Source organism: Osmerus eperlanus, chromosome 4 (assembly GCF_963692335.1).
Source record: "Osmerus eperlanus chromosome 4, fOsmEpe2.1, whole genome shotgun sequence".
Classification (NCBI taxonomy): Eukaryota; Metazoa; Chordata; class Actinopteri; order Osmeriformes; family Osmeridae; genus Osmerus; species Osmerus eperlanus.
In genome coordinates, this window is record NC_085021.1 from 18,189,907 (window position 1) to 18,215,904 (window position 25,998).

General features: G+C 45.0%; 1 protein-coding gene across 1 annotated transcript; it reads left to right on the top strand.

Annotated features, from left to right (window-relative positions):
- Positions 1 to 1,410: 1,410 nt before the first annotated feature.
- Positions 1,411 to 24,477, top strand: slc6a8 (solute carrier family 6 member 8). The gene is made up of 13 exons (XM_062459852.1): positions 1,411 to 2,409; positions 9,617 to 9,748; positions 9,900 to 10,173; positions 11,439 to 11,571; positions 13,310 to 13,444; positions 13,567 to 13,670; positions 13,777 to 13,901; positions 18,886 to 18,998; positions 19,272 to 19,409; positions 19,515 to 19,617; positions 19,776 to 19,876; positions 19,995 to 20,165; positions 20,278 to 24,477. Exons 1-13 carry the CDS (start codon positions 2,109 to 2,111, stop codon positions 20,416 to 20,418), a joined length of 1,971 nt encoding a protein of 656 aa, XP_062315836.1. The 5' UTR covers positions 1,411 to 2,108; the 3' UTR covers positions 20,419 to 24,477.
- Positions 24,478 to 25,998: the final 1,521 nt, after the last annotated feature.

A 25,998-nucleotide genomic window follows, 5' to 3' on the forward strand; every position in this document is an offset into this window, starting at 1 on the left:
TGATTTATGATCCCAAATTCATAAGGGTTTGAAAAAATTGTGCTTTATATATGTCCTCATAATATACCATTGATTCCAGCTAGTAGGAAAGAGACATACTGAATGTTAGACCATCGGAAGATGCAATCATGTCCAAATCCTTTTTTGATTATGTGACAGACTGCAATATCTCTGTAGTCAACTAATTACAATGAGTCAAATGTCCATTGCGTGTCAAAAATCCACATAACAAAAACAATTGAGATATGTGCATCTTAGTTGTGTGTCTGTGGTTATGTGTGACTGAAAGAAGGAAAAGGTTTCCCAGATGTGTAGCAGTCACAAAAAACAGAATCCAGGACTCACCTCCATTCACCAAGCATAAAGGGGCTGACTCTTAACCAAAGACACTCCCTTTACCGGGATTTATCAAAGTTGAAGACAGCACAATTTGCTCTTCAGAGGATTATAGGTTAGTGACTGCAAAGCTGCCTGGACAGATCGAGTAAAGAAGCACCCAAACGCAATTTTAATTGCAACTCACCGACTTAAATTATCCGAACTCTGTCTCATCGTATTGGAGTAATCTTTGACCAAATCGTTCTTTAATTGAACTTTAAATAGTTCAACGGACATCTAACGTCGGCCTACAATACCTGGACTCCATAGCGAGCCTTTTGACCCACAGATCATCACACTGGCAAACTGGTATTCAACAAGCGCTATATTTTTCTCTTCTAACATTGGTAAGTTGAATTTACATTTGTTGATGGTGATTGTAGACTGTACATAAATTATCCTTCGTTTAGACTCGTCCAGATGCGTAAGATAAGGTCCAGTTGTGTTCCCCACTTGCTAAAAAGCCCTCCTTGCTTAATTTATTTCCTTTCTTTAGTAAAAATAGGTTTCCCCACTTTGCATATTGAACCCCTAACATCTCACGTATTTTTCATCCTATGCTACTATTTCAATATATGAAAACTAAATTTACATAGGATTTATATTTTTCCTTGAACTTTATTTTCATTATTGTAGTGGGTGAGGAAAGGTTCAAATATGGATGTCAACATGATAAATCAACATGACGGGTAAGCTAATGTATTCCGTCTCGTACCCACAATAAAACGGTTTCTGCGTGCGCGCCTGCGTGTGGATATCACAATGACTACTTAATCATGTCAAAAACATCCACAATAATTTGACAGGTGCTAGGTGATAAACTACTGATGCCCATTGCCTATTCCCTATTGTCACTATGGTCACGTAGCCTGTGCTGCGTCGTTAAAGTTACTGAGCTCTGAAGAACAGTAGCTACGGAATGACAACCGAAAGGCTGAAATAGGGCAACTGCGTGCTTAAGCAAGGGGGAGGGGTAAAATTCAAGTGACGTTCACTTCAACAGCTACCCTTTTAAAGCGGCGCGCGACTGCAGAGCTTGTTAATTGACAGAGAGCAGTGCATCTAGACAGCAGTGGACAACACTCGCGGTAGATCTATCTCGTCGACATTATTTTTCCATTTGAAAGCACCCAATGAAGAAGATGGTCTGATAACGGATTTTCAAGACTAAAACCACGAATGTAATTTTAGTACATTCAACATCGAGCGCGCGCAACGCCCGCTTAGGTTTTTTTCGTCTCGACACCCGTCTCCTCTTTGAGAGCTAAGTTCCCATGCGATTCTTCAGACTCACATTTAAGTGTTTCGTGGATTGTTTTTGAAGGTGCTGTCCAATTCGGTGTTTTTCTTTTGAGAGATTGTCTTCCAAAATTATATAATTTAATTTTACAATCCCAAAATTTATTAAAAAAAAATCGATTCTGACCACCGTCTCATCGTTGCGTGTTCGATATTGCAAAGCGATAACTTAAATATCTTGTGACTTGAAACATAACCGTGATATAAAGAAGGGCACGGACCAGACCCTATCTAAAGGGCTGTCCGAAGTGAATCAAAGGGACGATATTGGGTCCATAAAGGGAAAACGACCCAAACGAGTATAAGATTAAGAGAGAGTGGAAGGTTTTATCCGGGATTATTCTGAATCCTATTGACTGATCTTTTTACTGGTTTTCACCTCAGTGTTACCTGGACATTGAGGGTGTTTTGTTTACAAGTGCGTAATTGGGATGGAGAAATCTGCATACAGCACCGACAGCAGCGAAGTGAGCGTGGTCCTGGGAGAGGAGAAAAAGGGTCATCTCATCCCGAACGGGAACGGACACCAAACTGGCGTAAATGGCAACCTCATTGGAAGCGGCGGCGCGGCCGGCGCTGCACCTGCCGGGATGGCGTCAGCAGCGAAGCCAGGGTATCCCGAACGAGAGACTTGGACCAGACAGATGGACTTTATCATGTCCTGCGTGGGCTTCGCAGTGGGTCTGGGGAACGTCTGGCGTTTCCCCTATCTCTGCTATAAGAACGGTGGAGGTGAGTTTTAGCATATGCCTACATATTCAGTGTTTCAGTTACCCTCAAAAACAGAACGAAATACAAATGTAACACAAGCAGTTCCCATTCGTAAATATGGATGAGTCAAATATCACGTCTTGCTTGCGTAGCCTGTCCATGTGACGGGAGTGCACCGTGCACATCAAACAGGCCACGTCATATCATCCCCAACGAAATATGATCGGTTTGCTGGCATAAGCGCATAGCCTTCCCTTAGTTTCTTTGTAGTATTAGTCTATTTAAACCAAAATATAGCCTAGTCTTTATAGTGGCCGCAGGTTAATGTAACGAATCAAACCTGGTCATTCATCCTCCGGAACAGCGCGGCAGTGTGTGTCCTTGGCTACGCTGCCAGGTCAGCGCGCGCTTATGAATCTGCGATGACGCTGATTAGAGCTATGAGGGGGGCCCCTGTTCGTCGCCTTTGCGTTTGTTAACTGTAGCCTATGGTGAACCAACCTAATAAATTATCCGTATATGATCTTAATTTGTCCAAGAGCCTACATTTTGTCCAACGTAAACATCAATGCGCACTATTCCGAGTTGGGACAATGACCCAGTTTTAATATACAAAATGGATGACATGGAATTGTCCTTTAACCGTTATAGTCTGACACACACAAGTGCCTTAAACACTAGGTAAAGGGATCAATACTTTCAGTGGCCCTGTAGACTGCCTCGACAGTCGTAGCTACACACAGGTACCACCCACCTGCCAACCATCTCCTGGGCAGCAGCCTTGTCTCCTTCAGTCGCAATGAATGAATGAATGAATGAATTACTTCCTCATTTAACTAAAGACACAACATCCCCTAGAATGATAAACTTTGTCTCTTTGAAAGAGAATGGAGTCATTCAAAAATCGATTATTCATTATAATTTATGCATAGACTTAAACTGATGAAGAATGTGACAACTGGGGCTAGACATCTTGGACTCTAACTGTTCCTTAGATGATGTCTTCACTGAAAGATTAGTTGGAGGGTAATATACATTTAAACTTGACCAAGATGATAGTCTACTGCGTAGCCCAAACCCTCACTGCAATATAAAACATTTCAGCATATGGACAAGATAAGTTAAGACAACATACCAGAGAACCTGGAGAAATCCTGCCCCTACAATGTTTAGAGTTCAGTTTAAAACCTCCAGTAGATGATAACATGATTACATTCCTGCTGTCTTACTGCTGGCCTAGCCTCCTGCTGGGCGTCTGTGTGTTGTCATTGCGCTAGGGTTTCTGTTAGCCTAGTATCTAACAAGGAAACCAGTCCAGGAGAGTGTTTAGATAATAGACAGTGGAGATGGAGGGTCGGCGCTAGCCAGTGACCCAGCGTGGTGTGGGCCAGGAGGGCAAGGCAACCAGCCGGTGGGAAGGAGGACAGAGAAACATCCCTCCTGGAAACACAAAGGGACCCCGTCTCCACACTGACAGGGGAAGAAAGGAGAGACAGAGGAGAGGACTGTGGTTGATCTCTTAAACCTTTCTTCTGTAATACTTGTTTTAGCCCCGGGGGGTGGTGCCAGGTCTGTCTGAGGCCTGTGACTGGGTTCTAGCTGTTGAAGCCGCTGCTTTTCTGGATGAGTGGCTAACACCCTGGAGACCTGTCCGGGGTACTGCCAGAGAGATCCAGTCTGTCCCGGTTTCAAATGTCTGGGTCGCACAGGAACAGTAAGAATCATGGCCATGGCACACTTGCACAGAGACTGATAGAGATGCGTTCGCACACACACCCACACACACACACACACACGCACGACTGCACACAGACACCTAGACTGACCGAAACACCCAAGCCGACTTACAGACTGCCTCACATTCCTGAATCTCATTGTTTTGGTTGAATCTTAACACTTAAACATTGCTGGTATGGTCGCTTGACCTTTGTTCAAACTAATTAACCATGCAGAGTATTGATATTCAGTTCCCTCTCGATGCAAGGTTAGTGTTTTCCTCAGTGCAACTATCTGAGTGTTTTTATGACATTTATGACAAGGTCACCCGTGGAGTCAATCCTATCTGTGTTTTGCCCGCAATCATAGTGCTGTGTCTACTCAAGTCAAGTCTGTATGAAAAGGTTTCTCTGTAGACTCAGTGTCTTTTACAAAGACAGTTACTTTGTGTATCTAGTTCAAGACGCACAACCCCTCTATCTTACCTCCCAAACCCCCTATCTCAGCTCCCAAGACACCTCCCATGTTTTTTTTGACCCTCTATCTCCAGCCTACCTTGTACACCCCAGCCTCTAACCTCACAGCCCATTTGAACCCCCTTCCCTTCTCTGTGGCCTCTCACTGCTGCCCTTTTAGTTCTCCAGCTATGGTCATTGCCCCATCCTTCCAGCCCCATTCTCCAGCCTCGAGCCCTCCCTCCGCCCCCATCTTCAGACCTCCTGTCTAACTAGATTTATGAGTTCTGCAGTGTGCCTGCCAGCCTGCTACTGCCGCGCTGTGTGTGACTGTCTGTCCTTGGCAGACTGTCTGCAGTGATACTATGTGTCCTTGCTGGGACCGCTCGGGAGTCCAGCTTTTAAGCCATGTTCCCCTGCTCAGCCCCCTAGTCAGCAGTAATGCCCTGTTTGACCAAGCCGCACACCATCCCACAGTGATTATCATCACAGCCACAAGCTTATTTTTTCATCTTTCTGAGATGAGCTGAGTTGTGTGTGTCTGTCATACCAGAGCAGACTTAGGATTCAGGACGGATTGTCCTTGGGCAGTTTACCATCATCATCTTAGTAATGAGGAACTACAGTGAGATCAAGGGATCTTTTGCAAAATATTTGTTAACATCCAGCCATCAGACACAAAATCCTAAACACACATGTAATTGACCTATGACCGCATTATCACTTTGCTCTAATGATGTGCAGCCAGTTGTTTAGGAATCAGATAAGGTTACAGTTGGAATGTTTTAAAAACATTGTTGTTCTTGCAGTGTAAACACTGGTATTTATTTGCCACCAATACACACCAACTTCATCACTTGGAGTACAAATATTAGGGGAACAAATATTACATTGTAAATGTGTAAATTAACATGATGATATCATAAATGTCATCATGAATTCCACAAGGAGTTCTACAGACCATGTCAATGAGATTATGCTGTGATGCTGTTTGCTTTAGTAGACTGTTATTCAAATCCTTATAGTTTGCACCTCAGACATGAAAAGTGTCCATAGAGAAGGTAGGGCCTCTGTCCAGGTAGGGCCTCTAGGCTGCAGCCATGTTGTGTGGTCAGAGGGGTGCACGGTGGGCATGTGAACGATCAGTGGTGGCGACGTGCATATCGCGAGCTGGCTGTGTGCCCCTGCTGACATCACCCCATCCCACGTGGACCAGCGATTAAGAAGAGCGTCTGTTAATCTCTTAATCCCCATCCTGACTGCCCTGTGACCAGGCAGCTAAAGCAACGTTCAGGCCGCGGCTAACTAGCTTCCCTTAGCTAGTTTACAATACGTCTGAAAAATGCTAGAGCCTAGCGCCATGCTAACTAGGTTGCTTTTGTGTGTCTGCTATCTCTGTTTAGAGCTTTGCATGACAGTGCTGTACTAATGAAATCAGAGTATATATTGATATGCATTGTTTGCCAACCAATAAGGTATACATTTTTGAGTCTCCCAATCAGCTGGTTCATCAAAGTGGGGTTGTTAATCTGTAGATCTGTTTCTGAGGCATTTCAATGTTTAATCTAAATGAGCTGAGCTTTTCTTTGCCGGCTTGTTAACACGGAACTGTGCCAGAAACAGCATGGCTACAGACATGATCTCAAGTCGTTACAGTCGATGCTCCAGTTACAACACATCACCTCTGTGGTCTGCTGTACAGTACACTGGCCCTAGGTTTACCAACATCGGAAAATAACGTGTGTGTTCATGTATGTGTGTGACCTACAGGACTACCAGTAAACCACACCAACACAACACCTCATGTTACAGCGTCCCACTGAGCCATGTGCTCTCTGATCTGACCTGATATTCACTGTACATCAGGGTTAGGGAATAATGATTACATCATGGCACCAGGCCGCCTACATATTTCTGATTTGACTTATTACTGGTTTTGCATTACTGGTTTTTATTAACCCCACAGGGCTATTTCCAAATGTTTGCTAGTTGTTTCATCTGTGTGTGTGTGTGTGATGTGTGTTTCTGTTCCCCTGGAATTCTTCCCTCCATTGTTGCAAATCAGAACTTTCAATTACCCAGATTAAACTGATCTTGATTCAATCATGCACCCATACAGAGTACCTGTGATTGCGTGAATGGGTGAGGGAGAGACGTTAGCGGAAGGACTGCACGTCATGTTGTGAAACTCACTTTTCCCACAGTCACTGCGATAGATAAACCCTACTGGAACACACGGCGAGCTAGCTACGCACTAGAGACAATTTTTGTGCGGATATTAGGGGGGGAGGGGGAGGCTTACGTATACCATGTCAAAACAAGCTCAGTAAGCCAATCAACTCTCCGAACCAGCTTTGACAGAGAAGCGGGCTGCTTATAGAAGGGTCGACCCGGCCTAGCGAGGATGACAAGGATGAGGATGATGATGAAGATGTGTTCACCTGTCCTGTAATGAGCTGCCGTGGCTGCAGAAGCACTTCTGGACTCTCACGTCTGAGCTAACCCCGTCAGGCTCCAAACATGTCTTAGTCCAAATTAGCAGGCTTAGCATGGGCCTGCTGGTACAGCTATGGATTGCTCAGTTTGGGCCAAGTTCTGCACAGCTATAGGTGAATTTAGCCCTCCTATACGCTGATTAATCCGACCAAATAAGGATGCATTTTCAGTGCATAAAGAGGAAGTCAAATTTGATGAGTCAGCGCCAGGCATTGAGATGCCTGCACTGGCTGTAATGTGGTCAGGCCCACGTTGGACATGTGTTAACTGCATTACAGCACACAGCACATGACATTAGCTAGTGCAGGAGAGGAAACAAGCTGCTGCTGGAGGCTAATGGAGATGAATAGACATAGACCAACTCTCTCTGTCTTCTGCCATCTCTTTCTTCTCCCTCCTAGTCAGGTGTTTCTGAGGCAGGAAGGGGTGGGGGGCTCAGTACTCCTGGTGGAAGTCACGACACGCAATGCTACATTATGTTGCTCCTCCATCTGCGACACAGCGCCTATGACTCACCCACACTACGTCACTGTGACAACCGGCGTGTCTGCCTCGACTGCTGCGCATGCGTGTCTACATCGACATGTGCGTTTGTGTGTGTGTACTGTGTCTGCCTTTGTGTTCGTGTGTGTGTGTATCCCCGTTGACTGCCGGTTGCAGGAGCTGCTATAGCGCACGCTTTGTTTGCAAATGAGTCTCTTTACCCCGGCAGCCCACTCTGAGCCAGCACAACGGCACCATAGTAGAGATGGCCTGAGCCGTGAATGAACAGACTTTCTCCAGAGAGAGAGAGAGAGAGAGAGAGAGAGAGAGAGAGAGAGAGAGAGAGAGAGAGAGAGAGAGAGAGAGAGAGAGAGAGAGAGAGAGAGAGAGAGAGAGAGGAGAGAGAGAGAGAGAGAGAGAGAGAGAGAGAGAGAGAGAGGAGAGAGAGAGAGAGAGAGAGAGATGAGAGAGAGAGAGAGAGAGAGAGAGAGAGAGAGAGAGAGAGAGAGAGAGAGAGAGAGAGAGAGAGAGAGAGAGAGAGAGAGAGAGAGAGAAGAGAGAGAGAGAGAGAGAGAGAGTAGAGAGAGAGATGAGAGAGAGAGAGAGAGAGAGAGAGAGAGAGAGAGAGAGAGAGAGAGAGAGAGAGGATGGGAGAGTGAGCAAAGGAGAGAATGACGAGGAAAGTAGGAGTCAGAGCATGTGTCGCCGTCTATTCATCTTTTTTATGGTGAATTCTTCCCATTCACATCACACCATGTGTCGTGACACCGCTTGCGTAGTGTCCCTATCTGACTGGTGCTGTCACACTGCCTGTAGCCTTGCAGCTGCTCTCGAACAAACCAAAAGGCTTTATTATGCGGTAAATAGGATCAACTCTGCAGTGCTCTCAGTATGTGGTTTGCTGTAACACTTTGATAACTGCAGCACGTCTGCATTCTCTGTCTCTGTGGGCTGTTTCAGTTACTTCTCTGCTGCGGTGATTCACCCAAGCTAATTCTGAGGGCTATGTCAAGTCTCTTCTTCTTCTCTTCCTTCTGGTTTTTTTTTCCAGTCGGGCAGAAAGAAATTGGCTGGTCCCTCTTGCCTGCAGAGCCTGCGTTACGCAACGGGGGGTGCCGCTTTTTATAGCTCGGCTCACAGCCCGCCCTCCCTTCGCTCTTCATCAGCCAATCAGAGAGCCTCTAGGTAGGCGGTGACATCATAGCTTCATTCAGTGCGGGTCATTGTTCAATGGAGATAATCTAAGCTGGGAGAGTAGAACCTCTCTGTACCTCCCTCCTGCTCTCTCTCTTCTTCCCTCATCCTCTCCCCACCCTGGCCACGGCTCTTGTGAAGTCATCCAGACATATCACTGCTGATGGTTTCCCTCCCTCCGACGTTCCCTCCCTCCCTACCACGTTCCCTGTCATTCAACTCTGCTTCCCTCCACCTCCCATCCTCTATCTCTATCCCAAACCCCTGTCTGCCAGCACAGGCAGCAGTGGCACCGTGGCACCCTACCATGCAGGAAGGGAGGGAAGGAAGGAGGAGAAGAGAAGGCATACTGTGGGCATGCACGCCCACGTTCTCTGACACAAAATGGATTCCTGTTTCCAATTTGCATTCCAGGCAGGGCTGTGTGTGGGTATGGTTGCGTGTGTGTATGCTCTGTACTCCTGCCAGCTCATCCATGATCACACACAGCAGCCCATTACGTAAGGCCGATGTATCTTTGCGCTAACCAGACCCCACACAGGCAGGGCGCCTTTATGGGCAGTGACAAACCATGAGAAGAATGTTAATAATTCTTTAAACTAACGTTGATGGATAGATAAGATAATAGAATCTGATAGGTGTCCGTTAACCCTGCCACTGGAGCGGAAATGTTCCAGTACTTATTGTATGTGCATCACTCAGCACCACTTCCAAAAGGATGTGCTGTTCTATTCCAATACATGGAGACAGACATAGTGTTCATCCTGTTCTCTACTTTACGTGCACTTTGATATGGACTAAACAGTGGATAGCATTATCGATGTGGTACTGTACATAATGGGGTCTTTTTCTCTCCCTCTCAACCTCTCCCTCCCATTCTCCAGGAGTATTCTTGATCCCCTACATGCTGATAGTGATTGTGGGGGGTATTCCTATCTTCTTCCTGGAGATCGCTCTGGGACAGTTCATGAAGGCAGGCAGCATCAATGTGTGGAACATCGCACCGTTGTTTAAAGGTACAATGCTGCCAAAATTCCTCTGTGATAAACCACACCCTAATACATACGTTAAACTACACCACAACAGGCTTTACAGTACTCCTTCCTGTACCAGCAAAAACACATTTAGGTTTTTCTAGTTGTTGATTGTTTGTTTATGTCCCCCCAGGCCTGGGCTATGCCTCCATGGTGATTGTGTTCTTCTGTAACACCTACTACATCATGGTGCTGGCCTGGGGCTTCTACTACTTCATCAAGTCCTTCAGCTCCACACTGCCCTGGTCCACCTGCGACAACCCCTGGAACTCAGAGAACTGCATTGAGTTCTACCGCTGCGACACCAACAGCTCGCTTGGCAACATCACGCACGGCAACACCACGCACGGCAACATGACCTGCGAGGAGCTGGCCAACGGTCGCTCGTCCATCATCGAGTTCTGGGAGTGAGTCTCTAATGTGCTACTTTGGTTCTGGTGTGTCAGTGCTATAAAGGGTTAGGATTCCTCAAGACACATTATGCACATTTACAATAGATATCTGGTTCTAGGTTGCTATGACATCTGACCTGGACTTTATGTTCTATGTAGCACTTTTAAAGGTTTTAATGCATTTTTATTAAGTATTTTAGCCCTTTCAAATAGCAACATTTTGGGGAGTTAGTTGCCTTTTTTTGCATGTTCTTTTTTAGCTGCGACCATCAGCTTTATAGGTAGCTTTGTTGAAGCTATTGCAATTGCCACTTAATGTAATTGCCGCCAAGTGTTAAATTATATATATCATTTTAGGGAATAACTACCAATGTGATGATGTGTAATTAAGCATTAAGAAGCATTCTGGTTGGAGGACCTAGTTATGAGGACGTAAGCCCAGCCATAAGTCCCCAATTAGCCCTTTGTTGAGGACTTCTCAACAGGTGTAAACACTGTTTAACTACTCTCACTTGTTTGATGGCCTGATCCACAATCAGACCTGTTGTTCATTGGCGTCATAGGAGTCCTGGCTACGTTACTTCAACAACAGAAAACTCAATGTGATATTTCCTGTTTTTGAAATTAAATCAGGAGTATGGATGCTGTGAAATAACATTGTTCAGTCTAAAGCAGGGATTTAAGACCACTAGGATTAAAAGCTAATTGCTTTAACAAAGCACATTTGTCAGTTCAACTTGAAGTCATCAGAAATCCAGTCGTGACTAGAGAACGAATTGCACTAATTGTTCTCTAGCATTCGTGGCCCTATGTGAGCCCTGTGTGTGCCGCCTGTGTGTGCGTGTGGGTGTTGGTGTGTGTGCATGCACCCTGTGTGTGTTTGAGCTGTGCTATAAGGAGCAGGGTGACAATGCTCGTTAAACGGCTCTATTTAGGCAGCAGTGCTCTCTGTAATCATGTGTGAGGAGGCGGCAGGCCGAGTCCTCATGGCTAAGCTGTCCATGTGACTCCCCTCTGCATGACTGGGCAGCTCTGTGTTCCAGGCTGACATTTATGAGGGCCAGGGTACACTGCCATGGTAGCAGTGACACGGGAGGGCAGGGGAGGTGGAGGGGAACAGGAAAGGGCAAGGAAGGACCGGGGAGGACAGGTTAGGACCGGGGAGGTGGAGGAAGGGATGAGCCGGGAGAGCACGGTAGGGCTGGGATAGGTTCCTCACGCCTCCTGTCTTCTAAACCTCCCATGCCCCCCACCCCCTCCCCCCCCCTTCTGTCTTCCAGAAATAAGGTGTTGAACATCTCAGAAGGGCTGGACCACCCTGGATCGATTAACTGGGAGATGTTGCTGTGCCTGATGGCTGTGTGGGTGATGGTCTACTTCTGTGTTTGGAAGGGAGTCAAGTCCACTGGCAAGGTAACCACATCCCCTCTCCTCCGTTTCACTTGTGCGTCTGTCAACTCCTGAGGAGGTGTCCTGTAGAGAGCTAAGTTCATACGTAGCATTAGCTCATTGATCCGCTTGGTTGTGCTACCAGTCACAGATCAGCTGATTTATCAGTCTCTCACTGTCTCTAGGGATCAGTAAGTCACTGCTAGCTTCTAACTGACCTCCTGCACCACACTTATACATCTCCTAATGCACCTGCACAGGGAGGGGGATGGTGGCATCAATAAGGATAAATATAGACCGTATTTAGAGGGCAGAGATGTAGGGAGCCAGATAGGGATATTACAGCAGTTTGCTAGGACTGAAAATGCTAGCTACAGTAGGGCTATATGCCTGATACAGCTAGCTATAGAATGGCAGTATGGCTAATATAGCTAGCTATATAACATCTGTATTGCTGAAAGAGCCAGACCAGATCTGAAGGGTTCACGTGCTAGTCAGTCTGCATTCATAGCTCAAATACTGCAGATTAGAACTGAAGGTTTTGTACAGTATCACTTCAGTATCTATGGGGAGATATTAGGGAGTGTATTTGTGGTCAAAGTCACATGGTCTGTGGCCTCACAGTCATGAGTGAATGAGAGGGTGATGACTTCTCTTTAACCTTGTGTAATGATTCACACACACACACACACACACACACACACACACACAAACACACACACAGCGTCTTGTCTCCCACTGTCACGTGCATCCTGAAAATGATGAGGGAGAGTGTTGCTATAGCAACGTCAAAAGAGTGGGGGGTGGGGTTGTGGCCTGTCACATGCGTAGCTGCGATTGGTGGAGGAGGGTAGGTTGTCTGCAGTGGGACGTGACTGGTTCCCCGTGCATACTTCAGAGCTACGTGATCCCTGCCAGATCATAATCAGCTTTGATTCATAGGTGGCACTAAGAACATAAACTGATAGCCTTGAAGTGTAGGTTTATTTAGATAAAATGGTGATATCAAATAAGATTATCATTCCAGTAAAGTTACACAATAATGTTTGAAGGGTCAAAGAGGGCTCCAGAATGACATAAAAGGCTGTTTGAACATGTCTCTTTTCTCTATAACACTGTGTCAACGAGAGGAAAGGAGGAGTGTAGTTCAGTTCAGAATGAGGTTGATGGAGAGGAGGATAGGAGGAAAGAGTTTCGGGGGAGTCTAAGTCTGAGAAGTTTCCCACGTGTGTATTAGTCAGACAGACTTCCTTAAAATTGACTGCCGTTACCGGTGACAGCAGGTCAGCTAGCAGGTTCATAATCCATTGTGGTTAACCTTATGTGATTACGTTTAATAACCCTGTGCTTCATGTGACTGTAGGGGCCAAAGGTCGAAATGTTTGAAATGTTTCACTGATTAGATAAAGACAAACAGGAAAGGAGCAAGGGCAGGCAGGGGGGCTGGCAAGCAGGCAGATCTTTGAGAACAAAGTTTGGCACTGGTGCCAGGGATTATATATATATATACTGTCTATATATATATATATATATATATATACTGTATTGGTAAGGGCTCACATTCAGACTAACTGCCATACTCTGACGTCACACACCTGAGCTTTGCACAACACATTTAATACAACACTTATCTTGTGTAATACACTTTTCTTTTACACAAATCTTTGACTGTAGTTTTATGATGTATGACATGTTCCTGAAATATAAATGCTCCAAGTGTTACAATGGTTCCAAGAGTTCTGTATTCCTCATGTCTCTCCAGATTGTTTACTTCACAGCTACTTTTCCTTACGTGGTTCTCATCATCTTGCTGGTGAGGGGCGTGACCCTGCCCGGCGCCTATGATGGCATCATGTACTACATCAAACCTGATTGGTCCAAACTGGGCGAGGCGCAGGTGAGATTGGTTCTGTCTTTTCATATGTGGCCAGAGCTTACTGTGTCGACCCTTATCTAGGTGGCGTGTGTTAAAATGAACAACAACAAAAAATGTCTGTCCTTCCTGTTCCCCCCCCACAGGTGTGGATCGATGCAGGAACTCAGATCTTCTTCTCTTACGCTATTGGTCTGGGCGCTCTCACCGCCCTGGGCAGCTACAACAGATTCAACAATGACTGCTACAAGTAAGACATGGACATGGATGACTCCATGCTAGCGCAAATCTTTAGTATCTTGCTCTGGTGTGTGCCCATACAATGATCTGTAGTTGATTGCTTTGGTCTGTTGCAGGGATGCCTTCATGCTGGCTCTGATTAACAGCGGCACCAGCTTCTTCGCTGGCTTCGTGGTGTTCTCCATCCTGGGCTTCATGGCCAAAGAGCAAGGAGTGGATATCTCCCAAGTGGCAGAAACAGGTACAGACACTAGCACATGTGTACACACACACACACACACACACTCACAGTTTACAAGTGCATGTTGTTTTACTTATGACATGCTTTTGTTGCCAACTTAATGAAAGGGACTTTCAAATAATGTGAAATGATGAAATCATGTTTACCAAGGACATGTGATGTGAAATGTTTTTTTAATCAAATTTGATCTATCTATTATATTCAACGTGAATACTGTTTTACATGAACTGTGTATGTACTTGTACTGCTTCACAACTGTTAATGTATTGCCTTTACTAGGAAACAGGTGCTATAGAGTTGGAGTGTGTGTCGGTGATGTGAGTGTGTGAGTGTGTGAGTGTGTGGGTGTGTGAGTGTGTGGGTGTGTGAGTGTGTGGGTGTGTGAGTGTGTGAGTGTGTGGGTGTGTGGGTGTGTGGGTGTGTGAGTGAGTGTGTGAGTGTGTGGCAGCGGGTGTGTACGTGTATTTGTGTGTGCATGTCTGGGTGTATGCATGTGTGAGTGTGTTCAAGAATGTATGTTTATGTTTATGTGAGTGGATGAGTGTGTGTGAGAGAGAGAGAGTGTGTGTGTGAAAGAAAAAATGTATGTAGGTGTGTGTTACATGTATTCTATGTGTACTGTATATGTGTGTGTGTGTGTCTCTGTCTGGACAACTATTCAAAACTAAACTGTGTGTGTGTGTTTGTGAGTACGTGGTACGGAATGACTAGTCTATAGTGGTGATTTGTCTCTAACATTTTAGTTTGAAGAGTGTGTGTCTGCGTGTGTGTCAACTAATATGGGAGCTCTGGTTACCCACGGTAACCAACACTAACTAATGGGTGGTGCTATTTCTGGGTGGTCAAGCCCTTGACAGCTGGTCAGTTAGTCTAGTTCTGTCCATGGTAGCTGTGTCCCAGAGGCAGGAGAACAGGGGCATGTGTGTGCGGCACACCTCTTCCACATGGCATGTCTCACTGCTCCTGCATGTCAGCCTAACCCACACACTCACACCTCCATCATTCTGAGAGCGCTGACACTGAGGAGAACAGTGGTTTGGTTACTTACAGTTGCTAGGTTGATCCAGGTATTTTCTCATTCTGCATTCCAACTCCATAATTCGTCTGAGGGTCTCTTTTTCAAGAACAACCAATAAATCAAATCTTTTTTTTTTAAATATTCAATTAATCAATCAGTAATGCAATCAACACATTTCAATATTGATTAAATGATCTGGTATTAACAGACTACTCCTTCCAGATCCCTTCCAAATGAACAAGGTAGATATCCCAAAATAGAATAAGTACATTAACCCCCCCCCCCCCCCCCAATGAAAATAATTTTGTTAAAAGTCAACATGACTGTATTGATCAATTACTTGACTTACGACAAATATGGTACTCCAATACCAGATACAAGAATAAAATACAACTTCTTAATGACCAATGGTGACAGGAGTGTGATAAGGCCTACTGGAAATACTTCAGGGTTTGGATGGAACTTACCTGAAAGTGCAGCAGGAGTGTTGAGTCACAGTTATTCTACATCTACTACCCTAATATTCTATACATCATCAATCAATTATTCAATTTGGCTCAGATGAAGACATACTGTTCAGCAGACCTGGGTCGAAATACTAGCTTAGAAAGATTTCACTTACTTGTGTGTGCTTGATTATTCTTGTCTGCGGCACAATGCTGTTAGAAATATGAACCCTCCCATCTGTGGACCCAGACAGACTCCAGCTAACACCCAAGCAGTTGACCTCGACCCAGGTGTGAGCGTACAGAATGTACAGTGATACCGCTTACCCAGAGAGGCAAACAGAGGTCGCTCAACTGTGCAATGCATTGGCCCTGATTGGTCCTGCAGTCATCCCTGGTGCACTTCAGTCTATAGCAGCGCTGTTGTACGTATTTGTACATCCTCTACATCCATTGGCATGGTAACCGCATCAGCACCACAGGGCCAGGCTGCTGCGGGGGGGTTGCTATGAGGACATAGCAGCTTGGTGGGAGGCCTATGTATGAAAGAGCGGCCACAATGAAAACTCTTGCGCTGCCCTCCATAAAGCAATGTGACATTAGTGAACATAAACCCAGACGAACCCCTCCTTGTCACAGCTCTGGGCCAAACCCATTGCCTTCAGCAAGAGAAGAATGGGTCTCCAATATCCTGCTAGTAGATTCCAATAATACTTCCCTCATACCATTAGTCCCAGCATCACAGAGGGAGGTGGCATCGGTACTGATGTGAAGTACATCTGCTAGCGCCTAAGGGGGAGAGGGAGAGAGAGTGAGGGAGAGAAGTGGAGGGGAGGGAGAGAGGTGGAGGGGAGGGAGAGAGGTGGAGGGGAGGGAGAGAGGTGGAGGGGAGGGAGAGATGGGTCAAATAAGGCTGAGGGAAGGCAACGACAGGGTGAGATGGGGCTGGAGAAACAGGAAGAGAAATGTAGAGAGACGGGGGGGGGAGATAGCGAGCCTGTGGTAGAGAGGAACAAGAGAGGAGGGAAAGAAAAGGACTAGAGAGGGTGAGAGGAAAGGAGGAGGAGGGGGGGTTAGAGGGAAAGAGGTGGCAGTGGGTTGGGTTTGACTCGAGGACGTGGATGGTTGGACCCTCATTACAACTCAACTTCTACTACACTGGTACTCTGCATGTGTGCAGTCCCTGTGTGTGATTGTGTGTGTGCGATTGGTGCGTGTGTGTGTGTGCGTGCGTGTGTTTGTGCCAATGATTGAGTGCAGAAGTGTTGGACATGTGTGTGTATGCAGTAGCGGTGTGAGTTTGTGAGAGAGAAAGCGAGGGAGTTAAGCCTGAGTGTGTGTGTCTGTATTGAGTGAGTGTGTGTGTTTTGAGTGAGTGTGTATTGAGTGAGTGTGTGTGGGTGCGTGTGTGTGTGTTCAGGTACATGAATGACTCATGGTCAGATGTGTTTGCTTCAGCGTTAGTCTCGTTAGACATTTTTGCCAGTTGTACAATCGTGAGGAAGAGAAAACGAGTCCCCTTATCATGAATCCTCTTTTAACAGGGTTTACGTTGATTTTACTCAGTCCCATCTCTATCTGACTTGTGATTGACATCATATCTCTATATATCTATATTTTCGATTTATTTAAGTATTAATTTAAGGATTATTTAACCAGGATCTTTGCCTCTTGAGATGAGCTCATCTCGCTTTCAAGAGGCCTCCTGGAGCAGACCCCTGCAGAAGGTAAACACCTGTTCCCTAACGACAGCATCACACCTTTAATCCTGCTGCCAGCACCAATCAGAACCAGGGACTGCACTCTAGCACCAATCAGCATCCAGAGACTGCATCTCCGGCACCGCCCAGCCGAGGACAGGGCTAGAGAAGGCAACCAATCCACTACAATCAGCGGACAGACAGTTGACGAATCGTAGACCAGCTCCCAATCCCTAACCATACTAAACTCAGATCTGGTAAAACAAAATTAATGGTTAGAACTAACTCAGTTGGGTAATGGTGTGTACACACACACACTCACACACACACACACAAGTCAAAACCATTTGTAGGTAGACGCTGCAAACACATCGGTAGCCTTTTTGAAAACCTTATTTCTGTTTCAAGTCATTTTTTTGGGTTTTCTGTGTATGAACCTTGCAGTCATTGTCATGACTATCTGTAGTTGAGACAATCTGGCTGTCATTCACCTCCCTCAGTCATCAGGTTTCCAATGTCGAACATGGTCTTTTATGAAGACACGCATGCATACACACACACACACACACACACACAGTCAAACAAGCACACGAACAAACACACACCAAACATAACACAAACCCAGACCATTGACACCTTCATGCAGAGCATAGCATAGCAGAGCAGAGCAGAGCATAGCATAGCATAGCATAGCATAGCATAGCATAGCAGAGCAGAGCATAGTAGAGCAGAGCAGAGCATAGCATAGCATACATCCATACAGTACATGTACTCTATGTGTAATACGCAGCATACATACAGCACATTCATCATCAAGGGTTAGGGCCTGTCAACCTACCATGCTCAAGAGTAGCTTCAGACTTGCGTGGCGATGCTGTCTTCACCACCCAGTCCAGCAAAGCCACAGATAAATAACCTGCTGTTTGGAAGATCTGCTTCTTAGACTACACAGTAGTGTCATAGTTTCTAGTGAAACGATATATGTATTTTTGGGCGGCATTAGTCGTTCAATAAATCCGCGGAGAGTGATAGAGCTGTCAAGCTACACAAGTTTAAATATTTAGGTTTATTTAAACTTGGTTGGTAACACTAAATGCTATAGTTTGCATGTTGCTGGTTGTGTGACGCATATACACGCACCCCACCTAAATGAATGTAACTGTAGCTCTCATTAACTACAGTAGTGATCTAGACAGCTTTAAAAGAGCATTTCAAAGCATGAGCGGGATTGGTTTTTGAGGAAGTACCTTACTAACATTACTACCTAGTCTAAAATGAAAGCTAAACAGAATGGCCTTTATAAACAGTAGTAATGACATTAGACACAAAACCTTCAGACTGCACCCTACACAACATTACTGTACTGAAACATTAACAACTAACAATTAACAACAAGCTTTGCCTTGATGATACTGTCCAAACACAAAGTTTACTGAGACAGGAGAGAAGACAGCAGACAGGACACAGTCACACCACTTAGCACACTGGCACCTCACTAAGGTGCCTCTTTCTCTCTCTCTTTGCGCCTCTCTTTTTCTCTCTTCCCCCCCCCCCTTCGCTCTCTCTCCTTCCTCACCCCGCTGTCCTCCTCTCCTCATGTACTGTCACTTTCTTTTCTTTCTCTCTCTAGTTCTTTCTTTTCATTTCACTCTCGTCCGTTCCCCCTCTCTATCTACCCCCCACCCACCCCCACCCCACTGTGCTGGAGAGCGTGTGTTTTGTGCATCTGTGTGTGTGTGCGTGTGTGTCTGGTGGAGGGCCTGGTGTGACCTTGCTGCAGAGCTGAGTGTCTGACGCCGATGTGTGCCCCCTCCCCCCAGGTCCAGGCCTGGCCTTCATAGCCTACCCCAAGGCCGTGTCCCTGATGCCCGTGGCGCCCGTCTGGGCGGCTCTGTTCTTCTTCATGCTGCTTCTGCTGGGACTCGACAGCCAGGTACGCACAGCACCCACCTGCAGTACGCAGCCCGGAACACACACTCCGCACACACTGCTCCCATACTGAACATCAGACAACCCCGTGTGCCCTCATTTATAGAGGGAATTCGGGGAACTACATTTTGACCTTGATACGTTTCGTCACTTAAGGACTTACAATGAAGGAGGATGTACCACTTAGTCCTACTCCCCTCTCTCTCTCTCACACACACACTCCCTCTCATCTTCTCTCTCGATTTCCCTCTCTCTTTTTCTCTCTGTCTCTTTCCAGTTTGTTGGTGTGGAGGGTTTTGTAACAGGCATTCTGGATCTGTTTCCGGGAAAGGATTACATGCGCTGGCGACGTGAAATCGCTGTGGCAATCTGCTGTTTATTATGCTTCATCATAGATCTCTCCATGGTTACACAGGTGAGTTCTTTCATTGGACAAAGCCAGGATCTAATACCTGTTTGTGAGTCCATCATTGTGAAGCATCATTTCTGATGTGTTCTTGTGTGCTTGCGTGTCCTGCAGGGAGGGATGTACGTCTTCCAGCTGTTTGACTACTACTCAGCCAGCGGTATGACCCTGCTGTGGCAGGCATTCTGGGAATGCATAATTGTCGCCTGGGTCTACGGTAAGACATCACCGCCTTTACCTGACTGAACACTTAAAGCTTCTTAAGAAGCTACAGTTTACATCTGAAAAGTTACTCTTTTGTGTCATAGTTTTGCTGTAGCCCTGTGGAGTTAGAAGTCTTGGTTTGTTGTTGAGTGACAATATGGTGTTCTCCAGGTGCTGACCGCTTTATGGATGACATAGCTCGTATGATTGGCTACCGGCCTTTCCCCTATATGAAGTGGTGCTGGTCATTTATCACTCCATGTGTTTGCATGGTAAGACCTGCACAGTCGGCACACCGCTACACGCTAACAAAAGTGTTCAAACGTTACATCATCATTACCAACAGTATCATTCTCACAGTACCACTCTCTCCACATCTCTCTCTCCCAGGGTATCTTCCTGTTCCACCTGGTGAACTACAAGCCTCTAACCTACAACAATGTGTACGTGTATCCATGGTGGGGCGAGGTGATTGGCTGGTGCATGGCCCTGTCCTCCATGCTCTGCATCCCTGTCAGCGTGCTCTACAAGCTCTTCAGGGCCAAGGGCTCCTTCCAAGAGGTACGGGACATAGGACTAACAGAGGGAGGCATTGACAGAGACAGACGGAGAGAATGTGGTCCTCATCGTGATTTGTTGTTTGACTGCATGTTTGTTTTGGTCTCCGCTGCAGCGCTGGGACCACCTGACCAAGCCGGTGTGGGGTGCTCACCAACTGGAGTACATGGCGCCTGACACAGACATCAAGCGCTTGGCCTCCCTCTCTCCCGGCACCGAGGAGAATAAGGTCATCATCTTCGAGAGTGTGATGTAGAACACACTGGGCTGATGATGTAGACCACGGATGACAAACAACCTCCTCCTGCTGTTCCCACAGCAACGTAGCACCAGCCACCACGTGACCTTGACCTGTTGTCACCTTGGGTTACAAGCGAGAAACCTTTGACAAATCAATTTTGAAAATTCAATGTTCTTATCGAAACAAATCCAAATCTAATTTGAAAACGTATTGACGTCAGAGGTCAGGCTTCTCTATCTTGGGTGTTGGTTATCAATGTCCTGCAGTGTTTTGAGATAGAGACACGGTGCCAGGCCATACTCGGATGGTGTTTGTATTTGGGTGGGGGGGTGGGGGTTGGTCTGAGTGTGTATAGGCCCATGCGCCAGGGTGAATTTACACCCTTTGAATATGATCCGCAGAATTCCCTTCCGCTTACTTCCCAACTGAATGGAATGTCATGAACTAACACATTACAAATGGGTACACACACACACACCCAAGCACACACACACACCCAAGCACACACACACACACACACCCAAGCACACACACACACAGACTAGATTAGAAGGGAGCCAATGAGCATTGTTATTGGGACTTAACCTACATTTTAAACACCTTATCCGAGAACATGAATGAAGCACTTTATTTCCTTGAAGTTACATGACATGTTTTTCATTAAAATCCAATAAAAAAGAAAAAACATTTTTTAATCACTATCATCGTGTACCACTCACCATGTATCACATTGTGTATCACTACTGTAATTTGACTAAATTGACACATTGTCAGTAACATACCTGTCCTGTATGATACATAAAGTAGCCTTGTTACTTTCAGGCCCCTTATACAACTAGTTGCCAAATTACCACAGCCCCGTCACTGTAATGTGTGGTTCATGCCATGCCCAGTATATAGCTGTATACACTGTTGTGTATGTACATATATATGGCTGTGCATAGGTTTATTGAAGTGCCAAATGGAATGTTCTTGTCTATCTCTGGTTGATGTCAGGCAGAGTGGCTATAGTTGCCATATTCACTTCACAGAGACTTAACTGTTTATGGATCCACATATTATTATCCACATATAGTTTAGTCTCTGACTCTACCTTCAGTATCTCTGTTTGCCTGACTCTGTCCCAAATGCTCTGTGTCCTCTGTCGAAATGCTGGATATCTGGACTCTCCAGGGTGATGCTAGGCAACGCAGCCATGTCATGGCAGCGGTTGTTGTCCTTGTCCTGGATGTAGATGTCTGTCTTCCTCATAGGGACACAGACAGACAGAAAGACAACTTCACAGATCACCAGCAGCAGCAGAAAGGCTGCTGTCCTGTCTGTTCCTGATACATATTACCTTATGGATGTTTCTAGATAAGAATGACCGTCCCATCCCAATTTTTCTTTACTTTCAAGTAGAAAGCAAGGAAACAATGGATCATAGACCAGAGAGGGGGAGAAAGGGAGAGATGTAGCCTGGAGCAGGATTTAATCCTCAGTCTCTATGGAGTTATATTGTGCAAATGTATGTAGAAACCACAGCCTAATAGTTGAAGTCTCTCACCTCCATCTCTGAGCAGCTGGGAGACCGGTGGCTTTCCAACCGGAGGTCCCAGGATAGTTTGCTTGCTTCTCAATGAGACACAGATGTAGCTCGAGGCTCAGTTGGTGTGCTGTAGTCTGGTCTGGTCTGTACATAAAATTTGCCACACACGAATGGTTCCCTATTCATGTATCAGTCCTCCGTGCTCCCAGACACAGTCTCAGCGTGCAGGAGAGGTCAGTTCTCTTCCGGAAGACTCTGGTCTTGTTAGTAGACATTGCTAGAAGCAGCTGTCATCTCAACCATGAACGCTCAGACAGAGAGAACATTAGTCACTCTGAGGCCATTACTATCAGCACTGCAGTGGCAACCCATTTCCAAGACAGCAAGTACGTATTAAAATTATGATTTATAACAGACAAAAAGTGTTTCTGCTGCCGATCTTCAGACAGAGGATTCTTCGATGCCAAACCATGCCTTATGTTGTTTGTCTTAAATCTAGAGCCCGTTAGGTCTCATCATACCAGCCAAATGCTCAGATGCTCAGAGGGACAGTTCTGGGGGACAGCCACAGGGAATTCTGCTACCCATTAACATATGAGAAAACATACAATCAATTTGGAAATGGGTGAAAATTATTATTAACGTCAAAGAAAATAATTTCGGGAATGTAAAATCTATAAAACGACATTTGCACATTGTTGTAAAATAATCTTGCTAACACTTTTAATCGTGTTAGAAGAACGATTTTTGTTTTGTTTTACATATTGTAAAATGAATCAGAGATTTATTTTGTGAAGGCTTTTATTTTGCTTATACATACAGTATAAAACATATATATATTGAATATCCTTGTGTGTTATATATACATTAAAAAAAACTTTTCATGCAGTATATAATTTTGATGAGGGAGATTTCATATGGGAAGGGCATGTGTCACTGTGTCGCTGCGATGCAGTGCAGGACAAGCTTGTGAGTGATAACTGGAGGTATATTCGGGGTTAATACACAGAAAGGGAATTATTTTGATTTCAAATATCAAGTGCTCAAGTGTTAGATTTCTGTCTTAGATTACCTGTGTGTGTTTACATAATACATGTTTTTCCCTCAGACCACCCAGTGCTCAGAAAATCTGGAATAATTATTTTCAGAAAATATATTTTTGTTAAGTCTAAAAAACTTTTGAAAAGTTGATTATAAATCACAGGACATCCATTATGAGTTTGTAGAGTCCAGTAAAACTGACATTTAGAGGATATTTGATTGTACAGTTATTGGAATATTTTTTATAGTTTGCCTAGCATCAGACCCTCAAAACAAGATGTTAATTTAATCTCTTTCTCATCTTCCCAAATGCCTGATACCTCACATCTAAACACTTCTCTTAATTTGTCAATGTTAAAACCAGATGTCAACATTAGTCATGGTTTTGATACAGAAACTTGGATACAGACATAACATTTTATCCCCTTTGTTCTGTAACTATGTCTGCCTGTACAACTGTTGATAGTCAGATTAGAGTGAGATACTACGCCTGGTGGCAAGATAAACATGAGTTTAAAAGTGCCACTCCGAGGATTGTCTTTGGACCCAAAGTTAAGCACCAGGACCCAAAACACTGTTTATAGGATGGTTATTATAGTCAGACATTTTGAGTTGAAGATATTTCTGTCATAGATTCTAGCCTGGGTTGGTCTAAAGGTGAAAAATGTTAACTGTAGTAATTAAACGTAGGAAAAAAACTAAATGAAAATGTACATTACCAAAATCATATGTATGGTGTCATCTTTTGCGCTCTGCCAAATTATTCTTGACAGTATCTTTACTCCAAGAGATGAATATACTGTTTGACAGAGGGAAACCAGCGTAACCTAGTTAACAAAATCTTTATCTGAATGTATTGATCACCTTTCAATTGATGGTGTTTTTACAAATAAAACATTATTAAATTCTTGAAAACATATATATTCTGTGAAAATACTGACCAACTAACCTGGTCACAATACCATTTTACTATACCCATGCAGTGCAAATAAACCCAACTTGAATGTTTTAGTCAAATGTGAACCAGCTAAGTAGATTGCAAGTTAACTAACAATTCACAGTTGAAGGACTTGTTTATTCTCACTGTGTGTGAGAATAACTCTTTAAGATTATCTTGATTATTGGTTACTAATTAGCAGTTTAAATCAACATAAGAGACAACTGCAGGTCAAGTGATTGCTTTGGAAAAGGATACTGTCCAGAAAAGATATAATACCATTGTTAACTTCATTATCTAACTTTTATCATTGTGCTTTGTATCACGTGAGATGTAACTGCAGTCTTCCATTCTTGATTCTAGAATAGAGATTAAAAAAAACATGATTCTATGATTCTTAACAACTTTGACTGTAGAACCATGTTGATTGCCAGTGTTCATTCAGTGTTGACCCTCACGCTGTCTGAAGGGCTTCATGCTAACTAAGACCACTGTGATCCTGTGCTAAAACTACCCACTCACTCCACATCAAGTAACAAATGGCAATAAAACTAACTTTATGTTGAAACCTTGCTTTTGTTTTTCTTTTCGTTTCCTATGTGTATGCATGTCTGTTCAGAAGACATCTCCCTGCTGGCCTTGTCTCCCAGCCAGCTGAGCCAGGGAGGAGGAGAGAGGGAGGGAGGGTCAGATCAGGGAAGAGGGTCAGGTGGGGAATAGGAGAAGCAGTTCCAACCAGTTTTGATGGTAAATGCTGGTTAGTAGCGGCTGGACCGTGCAGCTGCCATATTACTGTAAGCTGGGGCTTCATAGCCGTGAAGTTAGGATCTATGTTTAGACAGCTGCCTCCCAGCAGCTCACAGACTATTTCTGTAGTCAGTAGCAGCCGCCTTGCTTTTGGCGTTCAGGTCCCCCACTGGCCCCTCCTCTACCTCAACCCAATGGCCCTCCGCTCCCTCTCTCTTCTCCCTCATCTAAGCTCTGCACCCTCTCCTTACACCTTCATCACTCGTCCTAGACTCAACATCCATCCTTTCCTGCCCCTCTCCTCTCTTTATTACTCCACCCCGCACAACACCATCTTCTCCCTAACCCTGCCCCTTCTCCCTGCCCCTTAACCAACACCCATCCAGCCGTCTCCATCCTCTACCTTCCCCCGCCATATCTCCTTTCTTTTTCTTACTGGATTTTGGTTTGAACACCCAACCCTGTATCTGATGGTGTGGACTGGGTCTCAGGGTGTGGTTACGCTATTGTTCAGCAGCCTGCTGATCGGCTAATAGGTTAACTGCAAGGCTATGGTTCCAGCCTAATCTCTATGATTATCAAATGGGTCAACAAGTAAATTAATACAACCTTTACCACTTTAAACAGTGGAAGAGAGTTGACTGTTTAAAGGGACATGCCACTCCTAAATAACATAGTACTCGCACTCCCACAAAGTGGTGCCACCATGGAGGAATTACACTGATAAGTGCTGATAGGGTTTTCCACAGAAAAACACACCTTATCACTAAATGTTTTTGTGCAAATTGTGCAATCTGATCATATTATATTGCGTAATGGTTCCCTCTGAGGTAACCTGGGTGGGGCCTCCTACAAAGGTAACATATATTCCATGCTATGGAGACTATATTGTGAAACACACAATGTTCAGGATCTGAAGACATAAACCCACCACTCATGGTGATGTTCTTATCATTATAACCCTTACATTTACATTTAGCAGACGCTCTTATCCAGAGCGACTTACAGTAAGTACAGGGACATTCCCCCCTGAGGCAATTAGGGTGAAGTGCCTTGCCCAAGGACACAATGTAATTTAACACGGCTGGGAATCGAACCAGCAACCTTCTGATTAATAGACCGATTCCCTAACCGCTCAGCCATCTAATCCTGGAGAGTTACCTTCTTGGAAGTTTTTGCTCTGTAAGGCTGGGTGTCAACCTGCCCCCACCTCTCATATGCTAAAGTATGGAGTTTCTGGACAGACTGTCTACTTGATGGCTCTCACACCCCATTGTGTAAAGATTTGGTCTGATTTGTCTTGTGTATAAAGGGAATTGTAATGCATTGTTCTGTGGATTCT

What these genes read in the sequence shown, in the direction of transcription:
- slc6a8 (XM_062459852.1), top strand. Translation starts at nt 2,109, where the DNA reads ATGGAGAAATCTGCATACAGCACCGACAGCAGCGAAGTGAGCGTGGTC. An exon ending in TCCATCATCGAGTTCTGGGA is followed by an intron (nt 10,174 to 11,438) that starts GTGAGTCTCTAA and finishes TCTGTCTTCCAG; the next exon opens with AAATAAGGTGTTGAACATCT. An exon ending in CCAAACTGGGCGAGGCGCAG is followed by an intron (nt 13,445 to 13,566) that starts GTGAGATTGGTT and finishes CCCCCCCCACAG; the next exon opens with GTGTGGATCGATGCAGGAAC.